Source organism: Ilyonectria robusta, assembly GCF_021365365.1.
Source record: "Ilyonectria robusta strain PMI_751 chromosome Unknown BGZ61scaffold_53, whole genome shotgun sequence".
NCBI lineage: Eukaryota > Fungi > Ascomycota > Sordariomycetes > Hypocreales > Nectriaceae > Ilyonectria > Ilyonectria robusta.
Genome location: NW_025764487.1, coordinates 50,679 through 77,276, shown reverse-complemented (window position 1 = coordinate 77,276; position 26,598 = coordinate 50,679). Strand labels below are relative to the sequence as shown.

General features: G+C 52.5%; 9 protein-coding genes across 9 annotated transcripts; 3 read left to right on the top strand and 6 right to left on the bottom strand.

Annotated features, from left to right (window-relative positions):
* Positions 1-1,324: 1,324 nt before the first annotated feature.
* Positions 1,325-1,941, bottom strand: BGZ61DRAFT_466945 (uncharacterized protein). The gene has a single exon (XM_046247722.1). The coding sequence runs from the start codon at positions 1,869-1,871 to the stop codon at positions 1,338-1,340; it is 534 nt and encodes a 177-aa protein (XP_046094737.1). The 5' UTR covers positions 1,872-1,941; the 3' UTR covers positions 1,325-1,337.
* Positions 1,942-2,594: 653 nt separating this feature from the next.
* Positions 2,595-3,112, bottom strand: BGZ61DRAFT_372632 (uncharacterized protein; the record flags this gene model as incomplete). The annotated part of the gene is made up of 2 exons (XM_046242191.1): positions 2,595-2,760; positions 2,877-3,112. Coding segments are annotated over 2 exons (402 nt in total), but the record flags the coding sequence as incomplete, so codon positions are not given.
* A 2,284-nt stretch (positions 3,113-5,396) lies between these two features.
* Positions 5,397-7,546, top strand: BGZ61DRAFT_466937 (uncharacterized protein). The gene is made up of 6 exons (XM_046247721.1): positions 5,397-5,663; positions 5,717-6,023; positions 6,079-6,115; positions 6,165-6,232; positions 6,295-6,662; positions 6,735-7,546. The coding sequence occupies exons 2-6, from the start codon at positions 5,853-5,855 to the stop codon at positions 7,294-7,296; spliced, it is 1,206 nt and encodes a 401-aa protein (XP_046094735.1). The 5' UTR covers positions 5,397-5,663; positions 5,717-5,852; the 3' UTR covers positions 7,297-7,546.
* A 2,515-nt stretch (positions 7,547-10,061) lies between these two features.
* On the bottom strand, positions 10,062-11,637 carry BGZ61DRAFT_466930 (uncharacterized protein). The gene is made up of 4 exons (XM_046247720.1): positions 11,150-11,637; positions 11,073-11,095; positions 10,594-10,999; positions 10,062-10,534 (listed from the first exon to the last, which is right to left on the bottom strand). Exons 1-4 carry the CDS (start codon positions 11,413-11,415, stop codon positions 10,093-10,095), a joined length of 1,137 nt encoding a protein of 378 aa, XP_046094734.1. The 5' UTR covers positions 11,416-11,637; the 3' UTR covers positions 10,062-10,092.
* Positions 11,638-14,581: 2,944 nt separating this feature from the next.
* BGZ61DRAFT_486704 (uncharacterized protein) lies at positions 14,582-15,148 on the bottom strand (the record flags this gene model as incomplete). The annotated part of the gene is made up of 2 exons (XM_046249885.1): positions 14,582-15,051; positions 15,139-15,148. 2 exons carry the CDS (start codon positions 15,146-15,148, stop codon positions 14,582-14,584), a joined length of 480 nt encoding a protein of 159 aa, XP_046094733.1.
* A 400-nt stretch (positions 15,149-15,548) lies between these two features.
* BGZ61DRAFT_570793 (uncharacterized protein) lies at positions 15,549-17,087 on the bottom strand (the record flags this gene model as incomplete). Its single annotated transcript, XM_046256054.1, has 2 exons — positions 16,187-17,087; positions 15,549-16,076 (listed from the first exon to the last, which is right to left on the bottom strand). The coding sequence occupies exons 1-2, from the start codon at positions 16,643-16,645 to the stop codon at positions 15,549-15,551; spliced, it is 987 nt and encodes a 328-aa protein (XP_046094732.1). The 5' UTR covers positions 16,646-17,087.
* Positions 17,088-18,004: 917 nt separating this feature from the next.
* BGZ61DRAFT_372699 (uncharacterized protein) lies at positions 18,005-18,175 on the top strand (the record flags this gene model as incomplete). Its single annotated transcript, XM_046242199.1, has 1 exon — positions 18,005-18,175. One exon carries the CDS (start codon positions 18,005-18,007, stop codon positions 18,173-18,175), a length of 171 nt encoding a protein of 56 aa, XP_046094731.1.
* A 6,366-nt stretch (positions 18,176-24,541) lies between these two features.
* BGZ61DRAFT_466909 (uncharacterized protein) lies at positions 24,542-25,513 on the top strand (the record flags this gene model as incomplete). The annotated part of the gene is made up of 1 exon (XM_046247719.1): positions 24,542-25,513. A coding segment is annotated over one exon (267 nt), but the record flags the coding sequence as incomplete, so codon positions are not given.
* A 20-nt stretch (positions 25,514-25,533) lies between these two features.
* BGZ61DRAFT_466908 (uncharacterized protein) lies at positions 25,534-26,395 on the bottom strand. Its single transcript, XM_046247718.1, has 2 exons — positions 26,197-26,395; positions 25,534-26,147 (listed from the first exon to the last, which is right to left on the bottom strand). The coding sequence occupies exons 1-2, from the start codon at positions 26,356-26,358 to the stop codon at positions 25,857-25,859; spliced, it is 453 nt and encodes a 150-aa protein (XP_046094729.1). The 5' UTR covers positions 26,359-26,395; the 3' UTR covers positions 25,534-25,856.
* Positions 26,396-26,598: the final 203 nt, after the last annotated feature.

Sequence of the window (26,598 nt, the reverse complement as noted above, 5' to 3'; positions counted from 1 at the left end):
CTTGGTGCATCGAAAGAGAAAATGTTCCATTGTTTCGACTGCCCGGCCGCAATCACACAAGTCTGATTCCACCGCGCCGATCCTCGACAGGTAGCTGTTGATCCTCGCCATCCCCGTGCGTAGCTGCGAGAGCGTAGCTGCTTCGCGCCTCTTCAGCCCGTCGTATAATGCCTGCGTATGATTCCCCGGTAGCGCTCTGTCGATCCTCTTGGAGAAGCCGCCTACTCTGTCTGGTAGCGTCTGGTCTTGTTGTAGCTGCTCTCTTGCCAGTCTTGTTCGTGTCGATCGAGCTTGGTATGGCTGCGTCTCTGCCGCGCGCCCCGATTCAGTTGCTCTCTGGGCCTGTCTCTTCGCCTTAGGTCCCAAAGGGAACTCGTCGTTCTGCGATGGTGCCCAGATCATCTTGACCCTGTTGTTGCCTTTTCCCAGCCGTCGGATGTGGTTGTAGATCTCCCGGATGGTGCACTGTCCCGATTGTTGTCGCGGTCGCGCGATCGCCTTCAGCGCCGACTCCCAACAGTTGTAGCATTGGACCGGCCTTGGCGTCGCTCGAAAACGTTGGTGCTGGCCGACTCCCCAGCGAGGTGAAAGTATCTCTCTTCTAGTAAGCGTTGCGCATCGCTTGCCTTCATGACGTAGATTACAATCGAGCCGTAGGATTTCCCATTCTCCTTGTCGCTGAGCCAGTGCATCTTGGCAATCGTCACGCCGTTCTCCTTTCCCAGCGCCTCCGCCGCGCCTGGCAGCACGTTGCCAGCTGAGTCCAGTACCACTGTCCTGTTCGCACCGTCAACTTTGACCGGATACAGTTGGTCCCTCAGGACTCTTGCGCCCTTGACTGCTGTTTTCTCTGCCGCCTCTCTAACGAGCTGCATCTCAGATTCGTCTCGGCAGATCACCTTAATACGGTCTGCATTCTTTGCGTCTCTTACCACGGCTGCACACCTCCAGTCTTGTCGGCCCTCCTTCTTCCTCATCTCTTCCTCGATGGCCTGTCGGACTCCTACCACTTGTGCTTTGCCCTTCTCCTCCTCGTTGACGCGCGATGTGTCGATGGTGCAGAAGAGAGTATCGGTAAACGCGGATGGCGTTGTTCGCAGAGATGAGAGAGTTCGAACATTGCTGGGCTGGCTCATCGGTGGGGTGCGGGCTACGTCTGCATACGATGGCTGTGGGCTTGTCTGGGCACTTTTGGCTGTGATGCTTCTGGCCATCAGGTCCAGCTGTTCTCGTAGCTGTCTCATTTCTTCCGCCGCTTCCTTCCGTACCTGCCCGAGCTGCTCGTTCATCTGCTCAGTTATCTGCTCGGTTATCTGCTTGCGCAGCTGCTTGTGATCTTACGCTCCCTGTTCTCGCATGGCCCTGAGCTGATCGGCCGTTTGTTCGTGCATACGCCTAAGCTCTTCTGTCTTCTTCCGCTCCTCGGCTGCCTCGGCTCTGGTTGTGCGAATCTCCTTCTGGAGTTGTCGGATCATTTCCACCTGATCGCTCATCACCTTTGTCGCTTTTCGGTGGTTCTCCATCAAGGCATCCCAGAGCCTCTCCAGCATTTGTTTCTGCTTGCTCATGAGATGGCTCGACGTTTCCTGGAGCATCGTCTGTAGCATCGTCTGGAGCATCTCCTGAACTAGCGATGAATCGCTGCGGGCTGTGCCATCCACAGCCTGCAGTCCCTCGTCCGCATTGTCCCAGTCGTTGTCGCCTGCTGCCACTTGCTTTGTGCCGGCATTCTTAGATGTCCCGGCCTGGCTTGAGGCTACTTGCCAAAACTTTTGGGCTTTCGCGGTTGGTTTCACGGGTCTCGACGAGCGACGCGTAGCGGTCACCGAATCCCCACCCGCGACCAGGATCTCCTCGGCGGTCGCGTCCATCTCCCGGTGCCACGCTCACGGCAGCGCCAACCCGTTCTTTCGCCTAGAAGAGTGTAAAGAGTGTAAAGAGTGTAAAGAGTCACTCTCTTGTGATAGAGTAGCAGTCCTGGGGCGAGGTACGGCTTGGAGGTCCTTGGGCACTCTTGGGATAGTGCCCTACCGCTATGTTACATACTCCCTTCATGTGCTTCCTCGTGTTGCCTATTGCCCTTGCATAAACTAGATTTGAATCACTCCATGTCAGACGGTCCTCTTATTGGTAAGTCACCATTTCCTCTGACGTTCTCTACCTTCACGGGGATTAGTCATCTATTCGATCGAATCTTGACATCGAATCGAATGACAGGTGCTTGATTCGATATCGAATCTATAGGAGACGTACTAGATTCGCGTCGAATCATATATGGCTACACCCGAATCGAATGCCAAGCCATCGAATCGAATGGCAAGGCCCGGTATTCGATTCGATATATTCGATAGATGTCTGTCCCTGGGCTGTGAAACAAGACCGAAATCTCAGTGCCCGAGCCGCAGCTAAGATTTACCAAGGTCCCTCGTGAAAGCCCACGACCGCCGGCTATCTACGCAACCGCATCCGCTTGCATGAAGCGTCCAAACGAAAATAGACTTCCGATGCCAGCGTAAACATCTTCCTCGCGCTTATACTGGGCGATGCTGTGGTGACTGGGATGAGGAAAGGTAGCCGAGCGAGCCACGAAATATTCAGATCTCGTGGCCTCCCGAAGCCATGGGCTTAGTCGCTCTCACCAAATCCTCAATATAAGTTTTCATGAGCTTGTTGCCCTTATCCAGCTTGTCATGTAGTGACTTGACAGTCTCGATGCGGGTAAGAGTGAGATCTAGCGACTCTCGCAACAGCTTCGCATGCCTATATTTTCAGCAGTGAATACGTCAGCCAGCCATTCCTTGTCTTGAATTATTCCTGATAACTCAAAAATAACCATATAAAAACATCTATCACAGAAGGAAACTGGCAACGCCCACCTGCTAAGATCAGCACGCAGCTCACGAATCAACGCCTCAATATTCTCGCCTGATCTCCGTGGGCTCATGGCCCGGCGATCCTCGGGCTTAAATTTTGTTTTGACATACTCGCTGGTGTCTTCTTTTGAGTGCATGACAGCACCGCTGCTTTTACTCCGAAGTACCATCGGGAGCGTCGGAACCGGAACGTGAATGGACGGATGTGGCTGCGAAGGGTCTGAGTCAACCGACACCGCATCTAATATGCGTGCTGCCCTCTCTGCTACAATGGTTGGCTGGGATCGATCGTGCGAAGGAAACGAATGGGGTTGTGTATAAAGGGGGTTAAAGAAAACGGAGATCAGTTGTGGGCTTGTCCGGGGCCGCTGACACGCGGAGCAATACAAATGTGTAATTGTTTATCACCCACGGCTGCAAGTGGGATTTATATCGATAGCAGTTACAATTGTGAGAACAGGAGCATTGTAATAAGACTGGCCAGCAAAAGGGGGCAACAGCGAAGGGCTTGACACCCGGACACCTCGAGTATTGAATAGAAGGTCAACTTCTTCCTACTATTTGTGAGGTAAGTACGGAGTACCCCTACAGAGGAGTATCCGGGATGAGTGCCCCGCCGCTTCTAGCAGGCCAGCAGGGAAGCAAGCCCATGCCAATCGAAACCGGGAACAGAGACGAAAGGTTGCATCGCGATAAGCAAAAGGGATAGTGTAACGTCATAAATGGTGACTTTCTGCGTGGTCTTCTACTGCCTGTCGGTCTCCGCACTCATGAAAAGCTGCTCAGAAATGAGCGCAATGGCCAACATAGCTCGAGATGGACGGATGAACAGGGAGCGATGACGACCGAATGACGACCAAGCTGCGGCTTTGATTGGCTGACCTGCTCGAATACCACCTTCTACTGCTGGAAGGGCACTGACGCTTTTCTTGTTGAGGATGACGGCACGCCTGTATGCATAATAGATAACTTATTACATATTAGGTGGCAACGCCTTTCTCCACAAATTCTTATTCCGGTCACAATTAATATATTAATATATATCATATCCCCCACCCTAAAATTTGATTTTGGTGAGTTCGCCTCCTAAACTATCAGAGTGATGCAAGGATCACGACGCGGAACCAATCAATATTACGCAGTAAGTGTCTATTGGTGTATCAAGACGCTTGGAGCAATCTCCCTGGGACCTCGGCAAATCAGTACGGATCCTTGTCTCTTCATCACATGCTGTCGCAATTTTTTATATCAAGGATAATAACTCACCTTAACAACCTTGTCAGGACGTGGGTATCGTCCAGTTGCTGAGCTCCAACCTGCAGTGCAGATATAATTGGCATTTGTGACGTCACCCGCGACGTGCCGCAACCTCGCATTCTAATCTTAGAAACGATTATATCGGCACCATCGTCTACGGTAGATCGCTAGCCTATGATTAGGAGGCAATAAGGCGATGCGCTTCACTCATCTTTAAAACTCGGAGCGTGGTGAAAGTAGGTTAGTAGGGGCTTGAGTCATGGCGCTGAGAGGAGGCAAGGCCAGCAGGGACCCCGGGCAGGTAGCGGGTACTTGGCTTGGTGGTGTAACAGGGGGGGCTAATGCTGCTAGGGGGCGTCTTTTAGCGGTTGCTTGGTGAGCGAGTGGAGAGGGTGGACTGCCACCAACCGTATCAGGTACTTCGTGCCGGGTACATTACACGAAGCCGACCTCAGGGACCCTGGCTGGCTCCCTGTGTGCTGTGACTCTGTGAGCCAGAGAAAGGTGGGTAGAAGGGGGAGCCTTGAGTAGAGGGAAGAGAGGGAAGAGTGGAGAGGGAAGAATAATACTACTAATCAGAAATATGATCAAAGACCCACACTGATTCCGACAAGACGGGACCCTGAGGGGACCACATGTAAAGGAAAAAAGGCAGGCCATGGAAAGGGGCCGATTTTGCGCCTTTGTCCATGAAATGACAACGGCGTGGACAAGTCCAATGCCCTAGTAAAGACGAGGTATAGAGGTACTCTGTTGTATAACTGCTCCCAGCAGCCCGCAGTCGGTGGTGACGCCGGGGCCTTCAAGCCGCTTTCGGGGCTACTAGAACTAAGGCAGGCTTCCCTCCCTTGGAGTCGCGTGGCTCCAGGAATTCCGCCCACTGCCCAAGACTGTTTTCCGTGCTCGATGCTTCCTCCACCGCGCCACGTTGCGGCCACGCAGAGAAACCCTGGTTCCTCATGCGCCCATGCAGCCAGGCCCCAGGCCCGGTCCACCCCAACCCCCGCCCCAGAATGCGTGGGTGTTGAAAGCCCCTCCTTGTCTGATTGGTAAGGTGCCGTCCTCCCTCTCTTGCTGATCACCATCCGTGTGTCACTGTCCACTGGCCGTCAACACCACCCTGCTGGGCATGTGACGGGAACGTCCGGAGCGCTGGACCCAGGGTGGGTCGATACGTAACTAGGGCGCACGGGGCAGGCCACAGGGAATATCAACGCGTCTACGCGTCTACGCGCCTGCCCGCTTTCTCTCTTTCCTCTCCATCGTAGTATCCTCGCAATACAGTGGCATTACCTCTTGAGTTGATCTCATCTGGCCCGTGACACGCCAAGCCCAAGTGTTGCCTCTCCGCAGTCTAAGGGACAAGTGTGTAACAGGGGTAGGGTGAAGCTGGTGCGCCACGGCGTCCTCTTTGTTACGCCCCTCAACACAAAGGTACCTTACGCACTGCTTTCTCACTACTTCGTACACACCCGTATTGGCCCCAATGCGCCACAAGGACTGTCTGTGCGGAAATGGTTTCAACACTTTCGGGTTAGCCCATCATCGAATTCATCACGGTGGGTGAGCTGCTTACGCCACCTCAGTCACCATGCGACCAGATAACTACCAGAGTATTGCTTTGGTAAAAGCACTCGCCTAGATCGGTACGTTTAGTTCCTTCACCCATGAACCCTACATTGATGCTCCCCTCAGCCATAGAGAGAGAGCTCGTTGCCCACCATGAGTGCTTCGCCCTCAATGTCTCCAAACGACTCGCAAGTGTCGACCGTCATTGCCGTCGTTAGCTGCGTCCTCTTCGTGGCCTTCCTCGCTGTGGCCATGCGAGTCTACGCCAGGGCCGTTTTAATCTCACAGTTTGGCATGGACGATTACGCCAGTATCGTCTCTTTTGTGCGGCTCCCCATGTTCCCACTTTACTTCCCCCTCTTCAACTAACGCTAGATAGGTGTTCGTCTTTATCTGCGGATTTTTTGTTGCATGGAGTGAGTATCCAACCCCGTCGTCATTCTTCCCTGCCCTTACAGCCTCAAGATACGAGGTTTGGCTTCGGTACGCACGTCGCCTTTCTCACAGAGGAGCAGATCCGGGCGTACTTGAAGGTGAGTCAAGAAGCCCATAGAATTCACCGGATGTCCTGCTCTGACCTGTGCCAATTTACCAGATATTCTACATCTCGGTAGTATTCTACAACGTAGCTATGGGAGCTATCAAGACAACCTTCCTGCTGCAGTACTACCGAGTCTTCGCTCGCCCGATGGTCAGAAATGTCATCATCGGCGCCGGAGTCGTCATAGGTGGATGGAGCACGTCCCAGATCTTCCTCGCTATTTTCGCCTGTACCCCAGTGTCCGCCTTCTGGACCGGCGAGGGCACTTGCATAGACAACCTCCCGGCTTGGTATGTCAACGCTACAGGCAACATCATCACCGACTTGATTGTCCTCATTCTACCTCTGCCCGTCATAAAAAATCTCAACCTTGCCAGCCGGCAAAAGATCATCCTCTTGGGCGTCTTTTGCCTGGGTTTCTTGTACGTATCTTGCCCCGAGGAACGCAGAATCGTGAACACATCCTATGGCTAACGCACCCGCCCTAACACCAGGACCTGTGCTATCTCGTTTGTTCGAATTCGCTTCCTCAAGCTGTCGCAGGACTTCACGTGGACGAACGTGGAGGCTGCTGCTTGGTCTATCAGTGAGCTCTGCTCCGCCCTGACATGTGTCTGCTTGCCAACGCTCCGGCCTCTCATTTCCCACCACTTCCCTGGGCTCCTCAGCAGCCGCGGGACGTCATCACAAAAGACGCATTACCCCAACCCGGGGTCTGGGGCTGCTAGCACGGGGCCCGGTGAACTCGGACCTGGTGACCGATCGAGACGCACCTTACAGAGGACTGAGAGCAACGACGAACTGTACGGTACGCTCTTTAGCCTGACGCGCTCCGATTCAAGCCTAGATGGTCAGCATGACAGCGTGCCGTCGGCGTCATCCAAGGGGATGGACAGGTTCCAGCCGGATCGCAATCTCGCAAAGGTCACGACATGCATCACTGGGAGCCAGAGCTGGCCCCAAGGCGGGAAGCGGATACATGAGAGCTCCATAGAGATTGAGCTCGAGATAACGCAGGCGATCTCGCAGGAGACTGAAAATAAAGATTTCTCTTAGCCATACCTTCGTCTTCAGGTCAATCCAGGTGGGAAAGGGATGTATGACCTTGTGGTGGTGTAACTACTAATGACATGTAAAAGTCTGTGAACGGTGACTGACCCAGCTATTGATGTAATAGACCCAGCTTTCAACTAAGGAAATAGGTAGGAATTACTGGAATAGTAATAGCAGCTCTGGGAGGCAGGGCTGCTATCTCAAAGACGTGGCTTGGAATGACCATAGGTTCTGAAGTTGTAACCGCCATATGGAACTCGTCCTACTTTCTCAGCCCTCTCCATCCTGCCTCGCTCGCCGTTCCCGTCCAAGTGCCTCGCCCGATGGCGCCCTCGTGGCTGCGCTCCTCCATTTTCCCCTCCCTGCCTCCCTCGGTCCGTGTCGGCCGCTGCCTTTCCCGGCCCATACTCACCAGCCCCAACTAACCAGTGATATTCCAATATGATCCACAACCCCGCCCCCGTTCCTCGAAACACGATTGTATTTACATGTGATTCATGCAGCCTGAGGTTAAGATGGGAGGGAAGCACGGTCGTCCAAGCGCATGGGCTACCCGTGGGCTCGACCTACGGGGGCCCACTCTTCGAGTAGGCGGCAAAATTCTGGGACACTAGCATTATTCTGGACAGCATTTTTGTATGAGGCTCTCACTAAAGGAGGCCAAGCTTTAAAAATCCATAAATAAATCAATAAAATAGATATAATAAAACAGACAAGAGATTTATAATCTTTATGACCCAATTTGATATATGGAGAGGTTTTAAAAGAATCACCTAAAAGATCGCAATTTTCCCTTTCAGACTGTATTAATCGCATTTTAGAGTGCTCCTCTCAGACAAATCAATCCTATTGAAAAATCTCAACTTTAACACCGTTTTTCTCAACAACAGCACGTCAAAAATATACAAACTGAGGATCTTTAGAAAGCCCTTAAAGAGCTTTAGCGATTGATATACTGATCTCTCTATTTAAATAAGAAACGCGTACGTAATTAGCTGTCCCAGAATAATGCTAGTGTCCCAGAATTTTGCCGCCCACTCGAAGAGTGGGCCCCCGTAGGTCGAGCCCACGGGTACGTGGGACAAGATCTTCTCGCAGCTCCGCCCTACATCCGGTCGATCAAACACAAGCTTTCGTCGCACCATACTACTGCTGATCTTACAGTGCTGGTTCGCCCCCTGCTTAGTTAGAGCCAGGATAGAGCGGATCTTGGAGCCTTAATCTGAAGGAAAGGGGGCTGATGTTGAAGCGCGATATATAATAAAGGCGCAGCTATGAGAGTCTCAAGTAACGGACCTTAAGGGAGGCGGTGACTGAGCTTGGAAGTTTAAAAAAGAGCTACCTGTGAACGGCCTCTAGTAGCTGGATTCCAGCTATCTAGTCCAGGATGCTATTTACATCAAAGATGAAGAAGAAAGAAAGAAGTTCCCAAATGCCCCTGAGCTGTGGAACGATTTCCCGTCCCTGGCGTGCACGAGCCTCGTACGTCTTGCGGCATAGCCGCAAGGATATGGGCCCTGGCCCATGACAGTCTCTATCAATTCCCTTTATTTAAGTTCTTGTATTGAAGATTAGGAAAAGTGCGTCGCATACTTGGATGCGCCGTGTCACGGGCCAGATGAGATCAACTCAAGAGGTAATGCCACAGTATTGCGAGGATACTACGATGGAGAGTAAAGAGAGAAAGCGGGCAGGCGCGTAGACGCGTAGACGCGTTGATAGTCCCTGTGGCCTGCCCCGTGCGCCCTAGTTACGTATCGACCCCACCCTGGGTCCAGCACTCCAGACGCTCCCGTCACACGCCGCATGCTTATCATATACGTTAGTTACATCTGATAATAGTAGAGAAGGTGTTCTTAATGTAATTAATCAAGTTATATTAATAGCTAAAAAACTACTTATCTATCAAAGTGTAACTTCGTTATTTATATACTAAGTGGACCGCCGTCTGCCAAGGACCGCCGTCGATCCTAGACCGCCGTTGGTCCCAGTAGGGCGTCAGTCCCGGGTGGGTCCGCGCCCTCACTGGCTGAGATAACAGTGGGTTAATCGTTACTGCCGCGACAGACCGGCTGAACTGAGGCTGGGCCGTGACAAAGAACTGCAGTTCATTTTTATAATTGAGAGTTATTAACTGCAGTTCCTCAGAGCTGCCTGTTCATAACCTAAGTACGGAGGGCCCTTTCAAAAGTCATGTCCTGGCGCTAGTTCAAAACGGGAAATCTGATGGCTGTGGCTAGGTCAAGTACTTCCTCTAGTATCTCGTCCACTGAAGGCCACTAATTTTACAGCAGCCTGTTTTCACTATGTAATATTCTAATCCCCTTATCGCCCCTAAAACTATAGGGGACGTAGTAGCTAACTCATTGTGGCTGGTTTCCGCACCTTGTATCTCAGGTAACTCACAGGGATTGAGGGATGTGGCGCATTTAGCGCTGGACATGACTTTTGAAGGGGCCTTCCGTACGGAGCAGAGAGCAGCTGATGGTCTAGTGTAGTGGCTGATAGGCTGATGGAAATGTAGCTGGTGGAAATGTGGCTAAGTGCTCGGTTTTAATTGGATGAGCATAAATGAACACTACTAGGGTGTCAGAAAATGAACTCTACAGGCGAGAAAGTGGGCAAGAAAATGAACTCCAGTACAGATTAGAGTTCTGAGGTTACAGCATCTGTAAAGGGTGGAGCAGGCTGAGAAGGCCGGGGAGAGTTGACGAAGCGCATAGTTTACAGCGATCTGGGTTACGACAAGAGAACTGTATTATTTCTATGTTATAATTTATTATTTCTATATTTATAATTTTACGGCACAGGATCCAGACCAGAGCCACGACTGCTCACAGAACCCTCTGCACCTAGCCGAGACACCTGGGAAGATTCGGCATAGGCGCCTTGAATCTGCACGGAATAGGGTGCTTCGTCGAGTAACATGTCGGTGTCTGCATGGCTAAACCCACTTGTTGCCTTTGTTGCCGGAGCCCCTTTTGCGTCCATGACATGCATTTCCACAGTGGTAGTGACCGTTGGCCAAGCCTTCGATTTGGGGCGTTCTCCTCCATCTTGTGTTTTATTCGCCAATGTAGTATCGCCAGCTCGGGTTGCTCGGGATCTCGTGCCGGTATTGGTATTGTAGTCGGATCCGTGAGAATGTCCTGATTGCCGAGCGATCTTGGCGATGAGGCTGGCCATGGACATTTCGATGTTGAGTTTGACAATGTAAGCGAGCGGGTGAAACTGCATGTACCTGAGACGGCAGACACCACGGTTAAAATCTCCCAAGCGGCAGGATTGACGGAGACATACACAAACGTGTTTTTCAAGCTCATCATGGAGACAATGAGAACATCCATGCTCAGGGAGAAAACGATGATGAACATGTTGAACTTGACCAGGTTGTCGTATTTGCTTAGTCCCAATTCCACCAGATTCGATCGGACGATGCGGATGAAGAGAAAGTTGAGACAAGCATCGACAAGGAGGTAGATGATCTTTTCACAGCGATCCCATATCTCGTTGATGTGTATATACGACTCGGAAATTTGTAACCGGGCGGGAATCCAGATACAGTAGACGGAAATGTTGATAGCGGTGATGAAAGCTGCGACGCCATATTTGACTCGCCAGACGAAAGTCCGGTCGTGCAAAAGGATTGCACAACGGTTGACAATAATTTGCAGGAGGAACTGAACCTGAAGGGCCCATAAAGTAACTTGAGTGGAAAAGCGATGTTAGTTTAAGAGCAGACCTGGATACAACCAAGATGTGTGGGTTAATAGACGTACGGATGCAAAAGTAGAAGGCGAAACTGCATGCGATGTTAGAAAGACACAACAGATGGATGTATTCTCGGGACATTTACCTAGGCTTAACGACGCCCAAAATGTACATGAAGCAAATAATGCCAAACCCAAGACAAACGGAAATCTCGCCCCAGATCATCCAGATGTATGGGTTGCGCAGCAGAGCAAATCCGCGTCGACGATAGGCGCTGGCGGTCTGCTGGATGGCCGACCATGCCGTCAGCCAGCCGATGCCCAGGGTGAAGCCCCAGGCAAGAGACGCAATGATCAAGTCATTTGTTGTCACTTCCTCCAGCACAAAGTTGTCAGGGAGCAAGGTGAGCATGCTGGAATGGCCAGCGGGGTATCACGAACAATGAAAGGAATGAGGGCAAGTTGGCGCTGCGGACGGACATGGAAGCTGGCGCAAGAAACGAAAAAAGTAAAGAACAAGCAGTGTTATAATAGGTAAGAACCAGATCTCGAGGGGTCAGGGGTGATGAGAAGCCTGCTTATTCGTCTCGCACGTATCATGTACACAACTGACGCATTAGCAGAACGGTCGGACCCTCTTGGCCCGAGTCTCGTGAAGACGTGCTCCGCAGGTACTCTGCATGCGAAGACAAAAACTACCCAATGGTTGGTCTCTCATTTGTCTCCCCTTGTCCAAATTGTAGCGTGAGCACAGGTAAACTCTAAGACCAGTCACTAGACGGGGGCGGACCGTCCCCGCAGATGTGTTAGCTGGATTGCCCAGAGCCCAATGAACTGGTTAGATGAGAGCCGAGCGCTTTGGTATGACTGCCATTTGGACTCCTAGTTCTCTGTTACTACTGCTAAGTGCTACGTAGTACTGCCACTACTAATTACTACCACTCCTACGGAGGAGACATGTGCAGACCATCTTCAAACCTTCCTCAAGCCTCCTTCAAGCCCTCCTCAGGCCACTCCATGTGCTTGACTCGCGTGGTGCAAACACTATTTCTGCCCTACTGCGATGGCTGCCGCCTTGTCCGTTGTGTGTGTGTGTGACATTATGTGTGTGCCAGTACCTATTATGTGTGTGTCACTCGAGTTTGCCCCTTGTCGCAGCAGGACGTGGAGACGAAATAGCGGGTCCCCACATCCCGGAGGCTCCATAAGGAAAAGCCTGTGTATTGATACGGAGTAGTCGGCATGCACGCATTAGACTGGCAAGACATGGCAAGCCCTAATTTGGTTACCCGAGGAGTGCTAGCCAGTAAATGAATGGGATCTGCACAGCGCTCATATCACAGCCAAGGGCGCTAGGGGTTCAGCTTACGAAGGTTGCCGGCGTATGTTTTGTTAGTTAGCCCCACAGGGCCAAGGCCCCTTGAGAGGTCTTCAGACAGTACGAATGACGGACTGATGAGAGCTGAAGGACCTACCAACAAAAGCTAGCCTGTCAGCCAATAAGAGCACGGGACACACTTTATGTAAGCAGCTAACCGTGCCTCTTAACGCGCTTCTCAAAAATCAGACTGTATGAATAAAGGACTTACACTGTAAAATGACCTATCAAGGGGCCCTGGCCTTGTGGGGCTAACTAACAAAACATTGCCGGCAACCTTCGTACATGGAGCACCGCGTAGTTATGCTTGGGTACCTCTTTGTGCCCAAAGAGGTCTTCATTCACTAACTCGAAGCTGTCTCCATGTGGTAGCGCACACGTTTCTATTCCTGAATCCTTCTGTCGCTTGGGCGTTTTTCAGACCCTTGAACGTTTTGTCGACCCTTGGACTCTTGTTTTGTCGTCATGACGCAATTACCCATTGACGTAGAACTGGTGATGGATCTCCAGATCCTGGGTTGGGATGGTATGCCAGATCATTGTTGAATCTGATGAACGCAACAATGTGGGTCTCATGGTCCCTATCTGTCAGGGCAAACCTGGTTACGGGTAACAGACAGACCAGGCTGCAACCAGACCAGACTGCAGACCAAGCTGCAGATCCATTGATCCCCCGGACTCCAAATCTGTTGATCGGTCTCGGGGCCTACCGACACTGTACGTAGAAACTTGGGATTCCTGGCCATCCAGATTAGCATCCGCATCCCGAGAGCCTAGCGCAGGGGGGTTGATACGAGGCTTGAGTGGCGTCCCAAAACCGCACGGCTCCTTGGCTCTCACACCATGCTCCTGGATCTCGACCGTTTTGGTGAAAACATTGCGCACCCATCCCGAGTCGAACCCGGCTAAGACGGGGCAGTTGCGACTAAAATAGCGAGACCGCTGGACGGCTTAGCTCATGTGATCCTGTGCAGAGCAGCTTCTGCGCATGCATCCTTGGCATCTTCCACGGCGAGAACCTTTCCGGGTAGAACTTGAGACCTTATTCATGGCAGAAGTTCGTCAGCAGAACTGCGGTGATTGTGAATGAGGCATTCCAGCCGTTTTGCGAGCCACAATTTCCAACACCCCGTGTATTAGTCAAGTAACGTCATGACCGGATCTGTGCCACCCTCGAGCCGACATCTTCCCTGCTTTCCGCTGCACAGAAAAACCTCCGATCTGTTGGATCATCGTTGACACTAGACAAGGGGAGTCATGTCCCCCACAACAGACACCGAGATAAGTTGCGTTGCAGCAAGAGGGTCTCGACCGCGTTGATTTCACATGAGCATGTGGAACGCGTACCCATTTCTCACCACTAGCCTGGACATGGCGCGAACGTCCGAACTATGACATGACAGCACCGGTAGCTGGACCAAAAAAGCAGTTTAGGGTAGTCAGCGCCGGCACTGAGAGCCGAGCTGCGGACTTGCTGACCACCGTGCCATCTCTAGCCTGGTTGGTATACGACGCTGTGGCTGACAGTCGGTGGTTTTAACCACATCAAGCTGTCGATCCGACGCCTCATCACAGGCTCCCACTTGACAGATAGTCATTGTGTTCGGAACACTCGCCAACCGCCCCTGACTCGGAGATGCTAGCCGAGAGAAGTAGCGAATGGCAATATCGATCCGACCATGACTCGGGTCTTGTGTACTGGTGGGCGCCTCTAATCCGGGGCCCCCGCGGTCGCTCCGCTCCCTGGGGGTCAACTGACTCGCAAAATGTGCCCTTGATTCGCAAAATTCCGGTACCTCTGACCAGCGCCAATTTGTTAGGACTGCGAAGTCACTTCATTATAAGGATGACCGCGATGATTCTGACCGGGGAAATATCATGTATTTACAAAGGGGAATTGATAGAGACGCATGACACTTTTGATACAGACGCATGACTCTTACAGACGCATGACTTTTACAACACCCTATTGGCCAATCCCAGCTCTGACCCAGAAATACTTTTTGACAAAGGCGGTGTGACTTGCTCTCTTAACACAACTGTATTTTTGCTTGCAGTCTCTCTTGTGCTCTATAGCGCAGCGTATTAGGGCGTCTTAAAAGGTCTTGCTATTAATTAGAAGATTCTCGCTCTATTTGTGCTCGTCTGACGCTCGACTTTCTAACCACAATAGAATGAAGAATATCCTCATCGCTGTCAACTAGCTCCCATTGACTCCTTGTCCTCCGGATGCTAGGTTGCGTCCTCCGACCGCTGGCACGAATTCCTGTTGTTCTTCCAGATCCAAGGGTAGCTGACTGACTACGTGTCTGGCGCTGGGTCGATATGCTGACCTGAATACTTGCCTGCGTGTTACTCGCTTGGCTTGCTTCTTGCGAAAGCCTGGCGAGTGTGGATTTATTTCGACTTCCCGCTGGCCGACCTCGTTTACGCCTGTGGGCTGGCTTGCCGGCAGGCTGGTCAATTGACTCACGCTTTGGCTGTTCCCGCCGATAGCCAGTCTCGCAGGCACAGGCTGCGAAGTGTTCTTAGGCCTACCACGAAGAGCAGTGGCAATCTTAGGGTCAAGAATCCGGCGGTATGGATCTTGAGATGATGACTCCCGTAGTCGCCAGGGTAGATGGACCTCATATTTGGTGAAAGGCGTCGCAGAACCCAGCTTCGCGTAGACTTTATGACAACAAGGTATCCCGAGCTCGATAGAAACCGAGCAGTTGTCGTTACAATCTAGGAGAGGCTCCGGAAAGGGATTCTTACCGGTAGGCATCGCCTTGCGAGCAATACGGTATTGCTTGTTGATTAGCCCAAGCCCCTTCGATTGTTCGTAATTCACCCAGATAGTCTCCGCTCGACCCTAGGTATTCGCGGGCGGTAAGGACCTCATCCTGCGCGTAGGCCTCCTTAAATCGCAACCGCATTCAGAGGAGAAAGACCGATGTGCTGAGTGTGGGGTAAACCCGGTCGCGTTTCGGCAAACATGCCATATAAGACGGTTACAGAAGCTTTGCGAAATAGAGATAATGAAATGTTTTAGATTACACATCTGTCCAGCCAATGAGACCGTGTCTGACCTTATTCTGTTCGTCCTTCTCTCTCTATTCAATAGTATAGCATCCAGCGCCCGATGAGACACTGAGAGCAGCGAACAGACATCAAGCAAAACGTCACTAGCTCATCCAGACCGAACCTGCGTTGAAATCATGCGGCGCTAAGCTGGGGTCTATTTGATTGGTTATGAAGTTGATGGAGTTAGGAGAACCCCGAGATTGGGAAATTTCGGGAAGATGGGAGCCCATGCCTGTGCTGCTCATCCGTCGAGTGCCATATTCCATCTGGTCGGCGGCATTATGCGAAACTTCTGGTCTTGCCCTTTGCAGAGAAACATCTTGGAAAGGCCGACCATTCGGTCCAGCTGGACCTCCCGAGGCCCCTGGACCGACCCGACCACCAGGCGCTTCGTCATTCCCAGGCAGACCACTCGCGTCTTGCCGCGTCCTTATAAGCTCTTTCTTATTTTGTTGCTCCATCCACAGCAGCTGAATCTGATACTCTTGCAGGGCCCGATGGCTTCCACTGCTAGCTTCAGCACCAGGAGTCCCGGACGCCATGTCACCTGAACCCATCTCGCCGGGGTTGTAGAAAGCCTTGAGGGTGGTCCCGTCAGGAGCGTACAGCACCAGCGGGGTATCTTGGGCCTGCGAGCAGCTAGCGTTCGGGATTGGCTTGTTCTGTGGTTGTGCACCGTGTTAGCTATACGACCGAACCAGAAGAGTATTGCGAAAGACAATAGCTGTAGATGACTGACATGGTTCGCTTGACTGCTTGCACCCTTGTCCGTTCGAGCATTGAATATGTCCCAGAAGAGGCAGAACCATTCATAGAGAAAACAGATGTCTGGCGACAGGTTGGGAACATTCGGAGCAGGAACATGCTCTGGGTGATTGGAGTCCAAACCAGGGTCGATGGAGCTATGCCTTAGGTCATTACCTAGCAAGCCCACTTTCTTCCCCAGAGAACTGTCACGGCTATGCTTCTGGACCTTGACCTTGGAGTCGCTATTGAGAATGGCGCACGCGCAGTCCAACATACCGTAGTGGAGGAAGTAGTCGTAAATGTAAGTGTTCAGCAAGGTTCGGTTGTCGCCATTTACCTGAAGCTGTCTCGGAGCGGTCTTTGGCGCAACTGCGCAGCTATCCACCATGGGCGAGCCATCACCAACGGAACCATTCATGGTGCACATGTTGGCCATATTGGCGTCGTTCATTGTTCACAGGACGTTGCAGACGAAGCCTGCTGAGTCGGAGCAGGTGCGGGCGCGTGTATTTTAATGCAGGTCAGCTTCAACTGCAGTCGGGAGCGCAGATAAAAATTGTCAGCATGAAACAGGATAATTTTAGCAGACGCAAAAATGCGCCGGGTGCAGATTTAGCGCTAGATTGCAAGCGGTTCGGTGCAGAGCAGGGGAGAGGGCTACATATTAGCAAGGTGGATGGTGCAATTGTGGAAGTGAAGGCGGCAAACAGCAGAGAGGAGCAAAAGAAGAGGCGTAGGTGACATTTGGATTGAATAGAAAGAAATACAAGGAACAAGAAGCCTTACACTCAACCGGTAGGCAGGTTGAGCAGTGTGTTGTAGTTAAATTATAAAGTAGGAGAGGAATAACGAGTCGAATTTGCCTCCCGGCGCCGAAGCTAAAAGCTGCAAGAGGGATACTGGGAAACGAAAACCGTTCGACTCGAAACCCTTCTGGCAAGGGTTGAAGCGACGGCGGCCCGAGGGCTCAGAAGAAGCCTAAGTGCTCTATTCGGACGTGATGGAAGTTGCTAAGACTGATGGGAGCAGGTGGTTGTCGGATCTGTTACGTGGTCACAGAACACCCGAACCACCCCGCGGGAGGAGGCCACCAGCGGACACGTCCCTGATGAAACAGCGCATGGTGGTCGCGCCTGCTGGGGCCAGAAGGCAGGGACTCGACGGGGCCTGACTCGCACGTCCCGATTGGCCCTTCGACTGTCATTGAAGGTTTGGACTGACATTGCAATGCGTAGGCTTGTGCGCGCCCTCGACATTGATGGTGAAGACCGGAACGACGAAAAGATAACGCGTTGGGGGGGGGGCGAGAATCGACATCACTTGCGCGGGTTCCTATCCGGTTGGGTCTGGCCGAATCGCGGACAAGGCGGCCGACAGGTTTTACTCCTTTTTCTTTAAATGCAATCAACAACATCAGGTTGCAGAACAGGGCGACATTGACATCAGGTATCGCAATAGAGATAATATTCATTAACAGCGAGGTACTTCTGTTTTGGCGGGGCTAACTAGGGGACCTAGGTACCTTTTTTTTTTTTTTTTTTTTTTTGAAATCAACCCAGAGCGATTGGGTGGTTTTGAGCCCCATTAGTAGAGATTTGTTGCCCAACAAACAAGAAATAATCCTCGCAGCCAGGCTTAAATCAGGGTTCCCCGCTAGCCCCTCAACCAACACAAGTGCAATGACGTACCTACAATCGGTCTCGACCGTTCTCGCACCGTGGTCTAAGGTCATGGGGTGGGTTTTCGTTAAATACAAGCCCTGGCTCCCCCTCAACCAGGCCATGTTATTGATTCCGTCATCTTCTCAACCATGGCTTACTCCCAGTTCACACAACGACCGACAACCCTACGAGCCTATTCGGGCTCCATGTACCAGTACACAATGAGCCAATTAACGGTTCTATCCGGTGCTTTCACTACGGTACTGATGCCAAACGGGATTTCGGCCCCAGACTCCGTTTCTTCCGCCCAGAGCCCCTAAAATAAAACCCGGTATCAATATTGTATACGCCAGAGTCTGAGGAATGAGGGACCAGGAATGAGCTGATGGAGAGTTTCTTGAACGGAATATGTGGGATCGGGGTGAGCCTAGCTGAATTTGGTCATGTAACCGCGCCATGGAAACATTGTCGACTTCAATCATCATGAATAGAGTGGGATGCAATAAGTTTGAATCCAACCCAAGGTACCTGAAAACTGATCTAGCCTTTTCTGGTCATCAAATGTGATGCTGCTTTAAACAGTCCAAGCTCAGCGATAGATCCTAATGAATGATCCCACCTTAGGGTATTTGATCCACTGCACTCTTGATCTGATTGAAGTATGCTGGCAAGTCCTCCGGAATAAGCTCACTCAGGCTTTCCATCCTGAAACGCACGGGCCTTCCACTTCAACAATATTGAAATTGTGGAGGTGGAGGTGGAATTGATCGCCAGCCTGGAGCCACCTCCTTGTGGGATCGTCAAATCTGTGGTGTCATTCCTTAAGGTACAGGACAAGAGTTGCTGCCGGAAAACGGCGAGCCGCGGGAGCTAGGTATGCCGCCGCGAGATGACAGCCTGATGGACGAGGATTCTTATTTGAGTAACGATAGGCACAATGGCTACAGCACTTAAATTACTCTGATAAAGCCGTGGGACATCAACGGATTTGGGACAGACGCAGTCTTGGGACAGTGATGGTCCTGGGACATCGTCCTTCCTGGGACATCCGTCCTGAGACAGTGATGGTCCCAGGGCTTCAGTCTTAGGACCAAACTAGCCCTGGGACTCCAGCGGTCACAGGACAGAGATAGTCCCGGCATAGGGGCAGTCTGGGGGATATCGGTTGTCGTGGGACGTTTCTAGGCCTAGGGGCCATTCCTCATGTCATGTTTCCTCTTTTTGGGCCTTGGGCCATCCTCCTGTTCGGGAATCTGGGAGTCCTCAGTAGAGTCGAAGCGCCGAGTCTAGTATTTTTTAGAGGGTTGTCAAATACTCGACCCCGTAGTAGGAAGCAGCGCTCTCAACAAGTCAAGTCAAGTCAAGCCAGAGCTCTAGCTTGTCTTGACTTGATAAGTTAGCGGTCTGACTTGACTTGACTTGGCTTGACTTGATATCTTGTCAAGCCTATTCAAGCCGTGTTAGTAAGCAGACCGGCCATCGTGAGCTCAACGGCAGACTAGCCTCTACGGACAAAGCAGCCATCTAGAACAAGAGCCCGGCGTTAGATCAGTGGATTCCGCCGCCAAAACTTCACACCAGTGATCATCTCCATTGTCAGATCTTGGAGAGAGTGTCGCTGCGTGCCAACCAAGAGCCTGGCAAGGCTGAAGATCCTCTCACACTCGCACGCCGTCGAAGGCGTCGATATCTCGGAGCTGGTCGGCAACGGACCGTCCCCGGCGAAAAGTAGCAAACGAGGTGCTTCCGGCTGCGGCGGATCTCGTGTTCAGGGTCGAGGGCTGGCTGGCCGTCTCATAACTGCTTCCGAGAGGGCGTTCACCGAAGAGGTATCGTCAATATCGGACATCTTGACGGTGATGAGCGTGTTGAGACTGTATGACTAAGGTGGTCCGATCTGCTGGTGGCTGGGATGTGGATACTATGTAGTGAGCTGTGTTTTGGCCGTGCCAGCAGGATTTTTACCATCCGAGCCACCGTGGCTATGACCACTGTAGGGTCCCTGCCAGGGATGGACATCTTACGAATCTGTCGAATCGAACGCCAAGGCTTGGCGTTCGAATCGAATGTGACCCCCGTAGATTCGAATCGAATCGAATGTACCTCCCGTAGATTCGCATCGAATCGAACGCGCCGCAATTCTTGTCCCGTAGATTCGACTCGAATCGAACGTGTCTCCGGTAGATTCGGATCGAATCGAATGTGTCTTCCGTAGATTCGATATCTATCGAATGCCAAGATTCGATCGAATTCGATTCGAATTCGATCGAACGTAGAACTAATCCCGGCGGAGACCGAAACACCAATGGGACGTAGAACCAAATGGATCGTTGTCATCATCACCAGGCGGTCATGCCTTCATACCCCGACGTAAGAGGGGTAAGAGGTGCAGAGGGGGTTTAGAGGACGGCTTCAGATGAGACGTCGCAGAACAGTGTCAATTGTGCAAAGCAGGTACTAGGCAGATTAAATGTCACTCGTCCCATTCAGCGACGCAAGTGCGTCAACCCATTGATCATCATCGAGGCTAAACAGCGGCAGTGAAGGCGTGTAGATTCCAGTTTTACTCCACGATCGAATACACTGAGCTATCGCCACTATCTCCCTCCGCAGCCGGCTTCTCAGTGGTGCCATCATACGTCCTGCACTGCTAAACGTCCTCTCGCTCTCCGCAGACGACGATGGGATGGTGAGCATAAAATACTACGTCACCCCATGCACATTGAAGCGGCGATGGGGTGCATGGGGTAGCCTCAGCCGAAGGCTGTGTGTCCGCGGGCCGGGAAGCTATTATTACTACTGCATTATCTACGTACTGATCCATTGCCATGGCCATTCTTGGTATTATGTGACATGTACGGATTCCGTGTGAGCACCTGTCGTTTCCGAAGCTCCTGATCCCTCATCTTCATCTTCATGCCATCCGGGGGAGACCTGTAGACCAGGTGATTACGATCAAATGGTGCATCCAACATCAGACCGTCGAGCTTTTTCACGCGAGAGACAGCCACGTAGCTTAAACCAGTCTGAAAGTCCCGGCAGGACAGATCTGTAACTATCATGTCTTCGGTGATGCTTTGTGACTTGTGCACGGTAATTGCGTAGCATACGATCAGGGGAAATTGGGTGCGAGCGCAGAGAGTGGCTCCGATGAGGAAGTCCCTCTCCACTGGGAGAATCGGCACAATCTTCCTGCCATCAGCGGTGGTCAGGAATACCGGTCCGCTGTATTTGTCAAACTCCATCATGATAACACAGGGAGGGTCTTGGATGGGGTCGGCCCCAGGTGCCCAGCCGATGTCGTAAACTGTACCGCGAGCGCCATTGCAGAGGCCAACGGGTTGCCAAAGGTTAGACGTCAGCATCAGACGGGCGCCAATGCATATAGGGATCTGCTTCGCAAGGTTGCCCGCCTTGTCGTCAGGGGCAGCAGCAGCGCCAGGGCCGACGTTCTTAGCCGTAACCTGGATGACCGGCCGGCTGAGGCGGTCGAGGTGATAGTGGTTATATTCGTTCACCCTATCTTTAGTGGCGTATACTCGCAAGGCGTTGACGAATCTCGCGACCTCCCGATCGTCTAGCTTTGCCTGTACGCGGCTGGAAAGGAGCTTCCAGGACTCTTTAGATAGTTGGAGCAGCCGCAATTCCCCAAGAGCTGTGCGAAAGGCCTCCTGGTCGTCGCCGCGCTGTCGCTGAACAACCTTCAAGAATACTGTTTTATCGAAGCGCCTATACGCGTTCCTGCCCTTGATCTCTATCCCCTGCACCTCTTTATCATAGTAAAGTGGCTTCTGTAGCACAGGGGGTAGTTGAAAGAAATCGCCGACCAGCAGGATGTTCAAGCCGCCAAAGAACTCTTCATTCCTACTCGGGAACGCCTCGCGGAGACGGTCATCGATCCACGATAGCTGACGCAGTCCTAGCATGCTCTTCTCATCGATGATCAGGTACTTGATATCCTTCAGCTTCTTCTGGAGCTGGGCCTTATCAATCGGCGACAGGGGCCGGAAGTCCTTATTGATTGGGAGGTGCAACAGGGAGTGCAAGGTAGTGCCCGATATCTGGTTTCCCGCGACGCCCGTGGGCGCGGCACGCCAAACAGGTGTCCCTCTCCCGCCCGTCGCGGCTTGGAGGTGCGCGGAGAGCAGGTTGATGAGGTATGACTTGCCAGTGCCGCCTCCACCATCCACATGGAGTAACAACTGGGAGGGATCCTGTGTTAGGAAATGGCCCATCACCGTATCGTACACTAGACGCTGCTCGGGATTTAGGGAATCGCGAGCCTCCAAGGGCTGATCATCCACATCAAGGTCCATGGGGTTTTCCACTTTGCGCTGCTTCCAGTAGTCACCGTTGAGAATGTCATCATCTGCATACCGTCCAACGTGAGGGGCCCAGTCGTAATTGATGTCAATATCTCGGCGGCCGAGGACGTCAATATCCTCTTCCTCCAGTGGGCGGTCAGGTAGCATGCGGGCGAGTTCATGCCAGTCCTCCTCGGTAATGGGCTCCTCGTGGACCTCAGGCTCAAATTCATCGTCCTCTGCCCTTAATTCATTTGTATCTGGCTCCCCATAATGATCGTCCGCATGGGTGTCATGGTGCTCTCTGCAGCCCTTGTACGCAGCCGCGAAGGAATCAAACTGCTGCCCGCTCATAACGAGCAACTCTTGTGGAGAGCGATGTGGATGAGCCATCATCAATTTAACACGGCAGAAGTCATTAAACTGGGGAGAAGCGTCCGTGGACTTATACCGAGGGAAGTAGGCTAGGACCCTTTTCTTCGCGTTAGCAGCGAGTCTCCTCCACGTGTTGAGATTGTACGACTGCAGGTACTCGAGGTAGGTTACATGGTCATGCTGCTCACTTCTCTCCAGATATTTTCTGTAGTTGCCGATAGACTCGTTGACATCTCCATCCACCCGATACGAACGCGCATGTTGTTCCAACGGACGGCAGTCGACGGAGACAACCATCCGAGTGCCTTCCTGCAGAGGGATGTTAAGCAGCAGATGGGAAATCTCCTGCACCGAGTAATCTCTCTCAGCGATCAGCTTGTTCATGAGGCGAGAGGAGAAGGACAACAGGGGCTGAACGTGCGATGTATGAGGCAAGACCTGGTCTGCAAGCCGGGAGAAAGACTCGGTCTTCTTCTCAGCTTTACTGCAATACTTCGCAGAGTATGTAATGACCGCCTGTAAGCTGGTGCAAGGAGATATGTCGATATTGGCTAGCCAGCCTAGGATAATCGCAGGGTTGAAGTTGTTCACGAGGCTGTCATTCCGGGCCGCCTCAAAGATGTAGTACGACCGGCCTTCCTTCCTGATCACTGCGGCCAGCTCCCGCAAGGCACGAGGGAAGTCAAAACGACACTCCCTCTCTGGATTGGCAACGTTGGCCGCCTCGATGTCTGCAGCAGCGCCCTCCATATCCCTCGCGATGTCACCGGTTCTCTTCCTCACACGCAAGCAGTACGTGGTGTTGCACTTGTGGCGCTGGCAACGGTTGACAATTTGCGAGAGCCGTAGGAATGTCATCTCTATGCTTAGGGGATCTACGCTCAGCGGATTACCCTCACCCTGAGGCATAGTCCTACTCGGCTCGGGGTTAATGGCAGTGATGTGGAATCCCCACGTGCGTGCAAAAACATCACGAGCGGCTTCGTCCTCCATGTCGGCTCCGGGGCAATTTTCCATCTAGTACAGGCCGTGGTTGTGTGGACTCCCACGCCCTTGCCATTTATAACGATCCCAGTAATCCATAATGCTGAATTTCTTGCTTAGCACGATATTCTGAAAGAGGCAGTATCGGCGGTAGAAGTGGAAAGCAGCAATATGAGGGTTCTGCTGCAATAGGCGGCGCGATAGAGCCATCCTCTCCGGCTTGGTAGCGGCTAGCCAGTCGTCATACTGGGGCATGTGCTGGTAGAGACTCCGCCAGTGTAAATCTGCCGGGCTAAACGTAATGAATGCACCAGGACAACCAAGGTTATAGGCGTAGGCCTCGAGGTCGTGCCTCTTTTTGTTCCAGAATGGACGCGTACCGCGAATAGACACCGCATGCCTTGTGATCGAGTTGATCAGCGCCTGCGCCTCGGGGTCCTCGCTGTGTTCGAGCGCCTGAATAAGTTGCTCTCGCGTCAGCGGCTGCTGTCTTCCATCATGTTGCTTCATGAAGAATCTGGACTGTGAACGTGCTTGTGACCGCATTAGCGTGTTGAAGGCGACGAAGCGGAAGGTCGGGTGGCGTGCAAAACGCCCGTCGTGCCAGCGCATCGCGTGCTCGACGTAATCCTTGTAATCAATGGAGCGCAATCGGGGTTCAACAAAGTCGGCTCTACCGTCAGGAAAGAGGCAGGGAAATGCCAAGGAGAGTAGGGCATGAGAGCGATTGAACTCATTAATGGGTGTGTGTCGTATATTCGGGAGCTGCAGCTCGTGTTGTGCCTGCGCGTGGAAGCTTGTGGAAAGCCCTGAATCAGCGCCTGATTCTCCGGAGAGAATAGACCGCAGAGCATCGAGCTCCGTGTCCTTGGCCAACAGGTCCGGCACCGCAGCCTCGTCCTCCAGGTCAGGCTCTGCCTCCTGATCTTCCTCGGGTGAGTCGGGTCCAACATCGGCAGCCTCCACCTGACTCTGGGGGATAGCATCCAGGACATTACCATCTTGGGGCAATTGATTCAGCCGCTCTTCGTCGATGGCGACGCATCGATAGCCAGGATGATGGCGGCGGAGGTAGTCTAGCCATATGGCAACCGGCTGGCGGCGCACGCGGAACTGGCGGGTGAATTGCCAGCTAAGATTTGCGTGGGACGACGTATTCGCAGGACGTAGTAACACGGTGTTCAACTCCTGCGGCAAAAGCGGGAGCTGGTTGTACACTAAGCCAACCTCCCGGAGAAAGTGAATTACGTGCCCTCGATACTTGTACTGCTGCTCTCGCACAAGCATAATGTTCACGTGGACGTGAACACGAGCAATCAAAGACTCTTCGGTTGGCGTAAGCTGGGGCAACCGGGCCGGTACAGGGCCAAAGTCGAGCTGATTGTCCGCAGAGAAGAAATATAGCTCGTCGGGCTGGCGCTTCTCATCCCTCCAATAACAACGCGCACAAATGCCATTGCAATCGATCTTCATCTGGAACCAACTCTCTTGGCATCGACTGCAAAACTGCATTTGGTCATTGTCCAGCTCTGTCCAGAACTCGCGGAGGATGGCCTTGTCGCGACCAGTCAAGGCGCAAGCTTCCAGATCTCCATTCCACACCGGGTCTTGTGCGTAGAATACCGCCGACTCTTCAGGTGGAATTCTCACCGAACTCCGAATACGTCGTGATGGCCTCAACGATCGAGTTTGCCTTCGAGATCGTCTCGGCCGCCCTCCTGTACCAGGAGCCGGACCACGGCGACCAGTCCTCGGCCGTGCAGAAGGCGGCCGCGAGCGATGACGAACAGGGCTTTCATCCACGGAGTCGTTACCGTCGCTCTCGTCTTCATCCCCTGGGTCGGAGTCACACTCTACCCCTATTTGCTCCAGGTACCTGCGTGGCCGAACGGGCGAAAGCAACAGGTTGAAATAGTCCTCGGCGTCAATATCGGACTCCGAGAACTGGCCCCAGTCATCTCCTTCCTTGATTATCCCATCCCCACCCGGAAGCCCACTCGGCCGCGGTCGATCTTGGCTGGCATCTACATTCTGTGGTTAGCCCGAAGTACTTCGACCATTAAGTAAGAATATCTGCCCCAGGCCCCTCCGAACCTTTAAACGCGCCGAGTTGAGATATTGAGGGAGTCAGTGACACAGTCTCCCCTGCACGGCGTCGTGAACGATGGCCGCGCTGGATAGCAGCCCGCTTGGCCCTTGCGCCGGCCATGGAGGAATCGTCCTGTGAGTCTCTCCCGCACTTGAGGAATCTAGGAGCCAAGTCAGGGTGACCTATATCAGGCGTGCTGCTTCGGATAGTAGACGGATCAGAATGTGAGGCGGTTAGTAGTGCCGTCGGCTACACAGGAGGTAAGGGAGCTATTGTACGGAAGAGCCGCGAGCTTTGTTGGGTTGGTGGAATTGGCGTCCCCAACACTACACACGGCTGGCTAATCGACGCCCCGGATAACGTCTTCGCTGTATGACATTGCCGTAGCCTCTCTGGCGACGTAGGCTGGGTTCCGAACCTGGCGTTAGGAGGTGATAGGCTAGCATCTTCTTCAGTTCTCTTCGGAGCGGGACCCCCAGTTGAGGAAGGATTGACGGCGAGGTTCCTTAACGTCAGGATCGCGCCTCTGGACCTGGAGTACTTTAATTAGTTAGTATCGAACGTCTTACGGAGTGGGAGACAGACTGACATGAGAACTGCGCTGATTGCGACAGTCCTGGCAGTTCTTGGTGTGCCCCACCGATTTCCTTTTGCCAATAAAGTCACCTGCCGGTTTCTCCTCGCCACAGCGGACACAGACGATGGAAATCATATCATCTTGAAGCTCTTGAGGAGTAGACCTAAGACGCATTACTTAATGGAGCAAGACATCAAGAGGCGTTGTGCGGGACGAAATGGGTATTTGAATCCCGAAATTCCAGGTAATTACTGTTAAGGGGCCTAAAGCTGCCCCCTAGTAAACAAACCAGGGGTCCTGGCAGCTGTTAAATAGCGACCCACCTTTCGAAGGCCGTCATCCAGTTGCGGTACGTTTTGCGACCAACCATACAAAATTTAGACCAATCAGAGCCCGGGAAACTTATTAATCCCT

Coding starts and splice junctions, on each gene's coding strand:
- BGZ61DRAFT_466945 (XM_046247722.1), bottom strand. CDS start 1,871: ATGGACGCGACCGCCGAGGAGATCCTGGTCGCGGGTGGGGATTCGGTG.
- BGZ61DRAFT_466937 (XM_046247721.1), top strand. CDS start 5,853: ATGAGTGCTTCGCCCTCAATGTCTCCAAACGACTCGCAAGTGTCGACC. Junction 6,024..6,078: donor ACGCCAGTATCGTCTCTTTT/GTGCGGCTCCCC, acceptor AACGCTAGATAG/GTGTTCGTCTTTATCTGCGG. Junction 6,233..6,294: donor AGATCCGGGCGTACTTGAAG/GTGAGTCAAGAA, acceptor CCAATTTACCAG/ATATTCTACATCTCGGTAGT.
- BGZ61DRAFT_466930 (XM_046247720.1), bottom strand. CDS start 11,415: ATGCTCACCTTGCTCCCTGACAACTTTGTGCTGGAGGAAGTGACAACA. Junction 11,096..11,149: donor TTGGGCGTCGTTAAGCCTAG/GTAAATGTCCCG, acceptor CATCGCATGCAG/TTTCGCCTTCTACTTTTGCA. Junction 11,000..11,072: donor CGCCTTCTACTTTTGCATCC/GTACGTCTATTA, acceptor TTTCCACTCAAG/TTACTTTATGGGCCCTTCAG.
- BGZ61DRAFT_466908 (XM_046247718.1), bottom strand. CDS start 26,358: ATGCGTCTTAGGTCTACTCCTCAAGAGCTTCAAGATGATATGATTTCC. Junction 26,148..26,196: donor GCAATCAGCGCAGTTCTCAT/GTCAGTCTGTCT, acceptor AACTAATTAAAG/TACTCCAGGTCCAGAGGCGC.